Source organism: Phoxinus phoxinus, assembly GCF_949152265.1.
Source record: "Phoxinus phoxinus genome assembly, chromosome: 9".
In the NCBI taxonomy this organism is placed as follows: domain Eukaryota; kingdom Metazoa; phylum Chordata; class Actinopteri; order Cypriniformes; family Leuciscidae; genus Phoxinus; species Phoxinus phoxinus.
Genome location: NC_136884.1, coordinates 10,685,181 through 10,692,594, shown reverse-complemented (window position 1 = coordinate 10,692,594; position 7,414 = coordinate 10,685,181). Strand labels below are relative to the sequence as shown.

General features: G+C 39.3%; 1 protein-coding gene across 1 annotated transcript; it reads left to right on the top strand.

Moving 5' to 3' along the window:
* Positions 1 to 874: 874 nt before the first annotated feature.
* LOC307003962 (podocan-like protein 1) lies at positions 875 to 4,288 on the top strand. Its single transcript, XM_079622876.1, has 3 exons — positions 875 to 1,268; positions 1,626 to 2,565; positions 2,685 to 4,288. Exons 1-3 carry the CDS (start codon positions 1,202 to 1,204, stop codon positions 3,784 to 3,786), a joined length of 2,109 nt encoding a protein of 702 aa, XP_079479002.1. The 5' UTR covers positions 875 to 1,201; the 3' UTR covers positions 3,787 to 4,288.
* Positions 4,289 to 7,414: the final 3,126 nt, after the last annotated feature.

The window sequence follows — 7,414 nt, the reverse complement described above, 5'->3', positions numbered from 1 at the left end:
ACTTATTTGAATTTATAATATTGTTCAGATAATATTTTATTCATATATGTTGTCTCTGTATTTGCCTGCCAGCCTCACAGCTCCTCTCCTGCTGCTTGGTGGTGGCAGCAAACTTTTTAATCGTGTTGTTATTATCTCACACTCTGGATAAACCTGCGTCTGATAAAGCTCCATCTAGAGTTTCAGAGTTATAGGTAGTTGTTTGCAAAAATGCCCCCAAAAAGTGGAGGAATTTCTGACAAAAGGTTTTTGCACCATTTGTTTGCACTTGTGTCTTGGTTTGATATTTTGTATATTACAATTTTAGAATAGTGGGTAAACAAAATGTTTTTTACAATGACAGATTCTGAAACTTGTTATGTCCTTTAGAAATATAGCTTAACTTACTTCTTCCAAAAGTTTAGCCTCACACAGCTAAATATGAACCAATTGAAAGGTCAAATGTCACAGACCTTTTAGGGAAACACTTGTCATTGTGGTGCCAGTGGGTCGGCACTGGTGTCTGTGAAAGTAAAGGCAAATAGTGTGAATCCTTAAATGAATCCTGACCTTTGACCTCTCTAACGTAAGTCTATCTCCGTTTCCCTGAAATGATCCGTTAGATTTTTTTGTATTTAGTGTGTGAGTGAGAGAATTCCCGTAATGATAAGTGTCTTTGAAGAGAGCTTTTACTCAAGAGTGTTTCATTTTCCTGAGTGTGTATGTGGAATTGCATTAGGGAGAAGGAGAGTCTTTAAATGCGTCCATTAGTCCGTATCCGCATCTATTTGTTTGTGTATGTGTGTACTGAGTTGCTAGTCTCGGTGGTGTAAGGACAGTCTGTGCAACAAAGGAAGACAGCATGTCTTCCATATCTGCAGAAAACAAGGACTTATACATCTGAAGGACGCCACATACTCCTCACCTTGAACACACTCCAGGTAAGCTGTGCCTGCCAGGCAGATCTCATTAAAAAAATCTTCAAGATCTGGATTTATTGCTCACGATCAGTTACTGCTTGTAAATGGAAGCCGTTCAGATGCTTGCTGGCACCTTTATTTTGGTAGTCAGCCATTTCATGTGTGTAACGTTTTTATTTCAGTCTCCAAGTGCTTGGTTAATCGCCACAGACCTTTACGGCAGACAAATAAATTTAACAATACATTTTTCACATGGTAATTAGAGAATTGTTTTCTTCTCCTTAGCCATTTTTAGCCAAAAAATGAAGCCTCCAATGCTGCTGTTTTGGATTTTTGCTGTGCCTGTACACACTTTTGTGCTTCAGCCAAGTAAGTGTTCCTCGAATTTAACTCATGTAAATGATTAAAATGATTACTTTTACTTAATATTTTGTTAGGTCTATGGTTTAAGGTTAAGTACAGAATTCTGACATGCACTTGGACTAATAAACATGCATGTTCAATTCTTATATATTTGTATTATGATTTTTGTGTGTGTAGTTTGTCAGTAATATCCCTACAAAATGACATAATGATGCCGTTATTTAATCATGTAACGTAGATTGCCCAAATGATCTTTCTATTTTAAATGTATTATAGTTGGAAATGTCCTAAAAGCAACTGAATCATTTATTTGTGAGGGGTAAAGTGTTTGTAAAGTTCACAAAGGTGTATTAACTCTTTTAGGTGTAAATGTGACAGTCCTGCAGAATGTATCTGTAGAAGGTGATCTTTGGGCCGAGCGGAGACTTGATCAGTTGATGGAGGCTCTCAACACTGGAAAGGAAAAAAGAAGTGAAGAAAAAGCCACAGTCCAAGGGGTGGATGAAGAAACAGACACAGTTCACAGTAAGAGAACTGAAGAGCATGATATAAGGAAAACAGAAAGCGAGAAACAAACAAGAGGGCACACAGAAAGTGATGTAATAAAGAAGGAAGTCAAAGAAAAAGAGGATCAGCAAGGACAAAATCTGTCGGATGCATTCTCAACCAAACCCGTCCTCACTGCATGGAATAGCACCTATTTACAAGAAGTGGAGGGTGAGGAACATCTCCCTCCAACAGTCAATCAATATACCACTTCTCCGGCCCTGCACTTGCTTAAAGAATCAGTTACTCTACCTCCATCATCCCCCTCCACATCACAAAGACAAGCAACTGCTGAGACCTTATCTATCATAACCAATAATGCACTTCCATCCAAAACTACAGTTGAAACTACAATACATCACATTGTAAATACTTCAACTGCTGAGGCAACCACCTTACTAGTAAATGAAAGCAGCACAATTGATGACCTCAGAGTGGAACTCCACGTCACGAATGGCTCTAAACTTCACCTAGTGGAGGAAGTGAGGGCAGGACCCACTGCAAAGGCCCCTCCGGGTACTTTTATGGCAAAACTCCCCAAAAAAGCAGCAGGTGCCAAACTTAAAGACAATACAACACTAAAAGCGAAGAAAAAAAAGGCAAACAAAGGAAAGGTGAAGAAGACAACCAAAGTTTTGAAAAAAGCAAAGAAAGTGAAAAAGTTCAAACGAGAGCGGAAATTGAAGCCAACAACACCTTCGTATTTTCCCTATTTTGAAGATCACTACTGTCCCTCGGAATGTTCCTGCTATGGAAGGTATGTTTCTGCTAGGTCTTAAAACAACATGTTTAAGAATTTTCCTTATGCTACTTAGTATTGCTTCAGTTACAGTATATGCTTTAATTTGACATGTAATATGATCTCTTGTTTTCCAGGGTTGTGCAGTGTTCCGACAAATATTTGGGCAAAATACCTTATGGAATTCCATACAACTCCCGTTACGTCCTCTTAATGAACAACCACATTGATAGCATTCAATTGAACTTACTCTCCGAGTACGACTCCATGGAGTTCCTGGTGTTAAGCAACAACCGTTTAACAGATGCGTCGATCGAGGGTGCCTTTGAAGGGATCCAGAGCCTAAAGAGACTATACGTGGAGCGGAACCTTCTCCGAAGCATTCCCACCGACCTGCCAGTTACCCTCGAGGAACTACGGCTGGATGGGAACCAGATAAGTGTGATGTCTGATGAAGCCTTCGGACGCTGCCCAGGGCTTCTGATCCTCAGTCTGAGCAACAACAGCCTGGGGAATAAATCGTCTACTATCCCTCCGGGAGTTCTTCTTCCTTTGGGCAAACTTCGAACACTGACACTTTCCTACAACCAGCTTTCCTCTGTTCCGCTGCAGCTGCCCCTCAGTCTTCAAGAACTCTATCTCAGAGGCAACCGCATTCAAAGTCTTCAAGGCGACATGTTCTGGGGTGTGGCGGAGCTACAGGTGTTGGATCTAAGTGCAAATAGATTGACCAATAAAGGACTTGGGAAAGCAGCACTACTGAATGCCAGTAACCTTGAGAGTTTAAATCTAGAGGGCAACTCTTTGAAGCAGGTTCCTCACAATCTACCCGGGACCATAAAGACCCTTAACTTGGAAGGAAACTTCATATCTAGCATAACTAAGGATGCTTTTATTTCAATGCCTCAGTTGGAGCACCTAGGACTAGCAAGAAACAAGATCACCAAGGTGGCCCTTGGTGCCTTCCGAGTTCTTCCACTTCTGCATCAGCTAGACATGAGTCACAACGCTTTACAACAGGTTCCACGGCAGCTCCCATTGTGGCTGCACTCTGCAACATTCGCGAACAACAAGATCCATGCAATTCCACGTGATGCTTTCTGTTGGGGTCGAGGCAACGAGTCTCCCCTTAGCCGCCTGGTCAAGGTGCACCTGGAATATAACATGATAGATCTGGGCCACCTGGACACGTTGGCATTCCGATGCCTCCGAGGCTTTCAGGTGGTTCAGTTTTACTAAACTAAACTGACTGGGAAGCCCTGGAAATGGTCATCAAGTGGAATTCACTAGTTTTAGCTTGTTTTGTTTTTTCTTGTCTGGACTGAAGACCTTTAACAGAGCAAAGTGGCATCTGGTACCATGATGAAGAATAATTTTTTTTCATAAGAATGAAGTGATATTGACGGTAAACGTCATATAGAGCACAAATTATATCCAGGCAGTGCCCTTACAAAATAGGATTGTGTAGTGTGTTACTTTCGACACATAAAGTGCGGTAGTGCTCATGGGTACACGGTTTTGAGTCCAGCCTGGGTCACCATCCATTCCTGATGTCCATTTCCTTATACCTTCCTGTGGCTGCGTCACTGATTTTATCAAATAAAATCCCCAAAATAACAGAATTTTAATGTCTGTGTCTTTGGGGACTTGACTTCCATAAGATGGATTGATGTTTGCAACTGTTACATCACTGAAATGTAACTAGTTATTGAACACCAGAGAGAACAAGGCTGTTTTGCTATGACACATCTCAAGACAGATCTTTTAAGATGATATTGATGTTTCATAAGTGTATTTCATAAAGTGTATTACCTATTATAATAAAACACCCATTTTCTAACTTGGCAGTCTACTTTATCTATCTCTTTCTCTTGCCAATGTTATATCAGCACTGATTTGCCAAAGTGGTTCTTCATGACCTTTCATAGCTCAAGGGCACGCTGCAAAGATAAACTTTATTGGTTTCAAACAGGAAATTCATCATGACAAGAAGATAAAATATTGTCAGCATGTTTTGCATTATCTCTAGTAAAATAAAAACGTTTTTTTTTTTTCTCTGAAAATTGCTTGTTTTATTTTTCTTGGTAAATGCTTGGCAGGGTTTGCTGCTTGGCTGTGGTGATTCTTGCCAGATTTGAAGTGAAGAAAAGCACATTATTCAGAATTTGGCCGGGGTTAACTTGGCTGTTTCTTTCTTTCTCTCACATGGGACTTAAACAGTCCATCTACGGCAATGGCATCCAATATGCATGTGTGTGTTTAGGAAGGAACACGGCAAACCAACATGTTTGGTTGAAAGTTTTTGAGTGTCCTCTTGCTCCAGTTTATGCACACACACAGGATGAGTCCAGAATTAAGGACAATACTGCATTATGAGAGACACTTGTACTTGGTTGTATTCACCAATAGATGGCAGAAGAGTACATTTATAAAAAATGCTGTACAATACAAAACTTTTAATCATTTCTTTTTTTTTTGTATTTCTCCTGGTTATTCTAAAATGAATTGCAGTTCTATATGTTCTATTGAAACATTTGAAATCTGTTTGCAGATAGTATACGTAAACTCTGCTCCCCCCAATATTCATTATCAGCTGTAGATCAATATGGGTTGTTAATGACTGTTCTTTAAAATTTTACATTTGCCCCCAAAATCTTGAATATTTGTGGACATTAATTTAACCTGACCTGTTAAAACAGATATTATGTGCCTGGTCAAAGATATGACTAGGCTTTTTTGACACGGCGCTGCCAAAGTCTTGAGGTCTTTACTTTCAATTAAGTGAGAATTTTTAAGCAAACCATATGAGTGTGTGTAAGTGGAGAATGAGTCAGGGAATACAAAGAAAGAGAGGTGAAGAGGGGGAAGGGGGTGACAAAGTGAGAGAGAAATGAGATGGAAAGAAAGCAAATAGCAGCTTGTAGGGTTGGTGAATTCCATCTGTCTAATAATGCAGGAAAGCTACGTGGCACTGGGAGACAGCTGGAGAAAGAGAGAGAGAGAGGGAGAGAGGGAAAGAAGGGAGGAAAACAGAAAAAATAAGGATTTTAGGAAGGTTAAGGACTCTTCCAGAACCTCCCTACAGTCCAGCAGGACCCTGACCCATATAATTTATCTTTATGATACATTTTTTAATTTTACTGTTTTTCTTTTTACCTGTTGAGTACTATAACCAGGCCAATGTGCAGTGTTTTTTTTTTTACTATTTACAAATAGGAGGGTAGGTAAGCTGTACACATTTTACTTAAGTTGTCCACTAAGCAAGGAAAAATGAGAAAGCAGATTCTCCTATTTATTTGTCAGGATATCTTCTATTAACTAAATGATGAAGAATCAGCTAATTAAAGGTTATACAAATATGATTTCTATAGTGACACAATTTACCAAAGTAGTAAGTTGAATTACTATCTACAATATATATGTAAAATACATTTATTAACATTTTAATAAAAAACGATTGAGTAATGCATCCCATTCTAAAATCCCATTGGAAATAAGGCAACAATAATCAATTTTACCCGCCTTGTAAAATAGGCTTTTATACGTTTCACTTGTGTATCTGTCAATCACAGCACTATTTTTTGATTTTTTGCACTATTTATGATCAATTTAGTAAATCAAGGTGGCACAATTTACCGCTGTTGCGTCGCACCCATACTTTCCCCTACACTTTTTTTCAGGAACATTTCAAATTCACAAATATTTCTTTAATTTTCACTCTTTCTCCATATTTCCAGTAAAGGCTTTGAATGGTTGAATGAATTACAGTGTGCGACCGTGGCAGTCCTTGCATAAATGTGAGCTAAGATAGGGCATGTTTAGGAACCAACATTATTAGAATCTGGCCTCAGATTGCAGACATCTTCAAATCTCGTGAACCCAATGACTGTTGCATTGCCTGAAAATGCAGTTGCTTGAAGTAGACAGTTCAGCACAGTAAATTTAAAAGTAAACGAAATTCTGAAAATAAATAATGAGGATCACTATAACTACAAAAGCCAGCCTGCTCTTTTAATGCTAATGCTAACATCTGTGATTCCAGTAGGTTTTAGTCTAGCCTGCGGCGTTTAATGAACAGAGGGCCTGAACTTAGTTACCAAAGAAGAATGTCTGCAAACACAAAGCCAGGAAATGAAACCCCACCCTGGAAAAGGAAAGGGAATAAATGGATAGAGACAAAGTGTCTGTCCAGGTCAATAAACAGAAAATCAGGTCAACACTGGTCAGGAGAACCTGTTAGATGTGGGATGACATGGGTCTAGGGAGTCTTGCATGTATGAATAATAAATAAATAAAAATGAGTTTGACCAATCTTTCTTTTCTTCTGTGGTGCTTCCGACATTATTTGGAGTACTGCTAATATTGTTGACTCTCGTATGATACATATCTTGGGTTTGTCCTCATTATTTAAGTCGCTTTAGATCAAATGTCTACTAAATGTTACAATCAGATCAATGTTTTGATTGAAGCATCACAGTGTGCATTTATACGCTGATAAAACTTGACTGTAAATTGCATTCATCACTTTATGTTTACTAAAGTAATCGAATCACTTGAAGAGCAAAATAAAACTGTAGCATGATATAAAATGGCTCACCACACATAATCTGCTCACTTCATTTATAAAAGTATGGCCCTTGAGATTAAAGGGACCCTGATCATGTGGCCACTATACAATCTAAAGCTGAGTGACTCTGCTATTACTGCAGCCGAAGTGAGGTGGCGCTTGAGTCAGTGGAGAGGAAAAGGAGAGAGAGAGAGAGAGAGACAGAGACAGAGCAGAGGAAGGAGAGAGAGAAATGGGGAGGTGGCAACTGAGCAAGAGAGTAAGAGTCGAAGACAGGACCATGGGAGCCAGACGGACCTC

What these genes read in the sequence shown, in the direction of transcription:
- LOC307003962 (XM_079622876.1), top strand. Translation starts at nt 1,202, where the DNA reads ATGAAGCCTCCAATGCTGCTGTTTTGGATTTTTGCTGTGCCTGTACAC. An exon ending in CACTTTTGTGCTTCAGCCAA is followed by an intron (nt 1,269 to 1,625) that starts GTAAGTGTTCCT and finishes TAACTCTTTTAG; the next exon opens with GTGTAAATGTGACAGTCCTG. An exon ending in GAATGTTCCTGCTATGGAAG is followed by an intron (nt 2,566 to 2,684) that starts GTATGTTTCTGC and finishes CTTGTTTTCCAG; the next exon opens with GGTTGTGCAGTGTTCCGACA.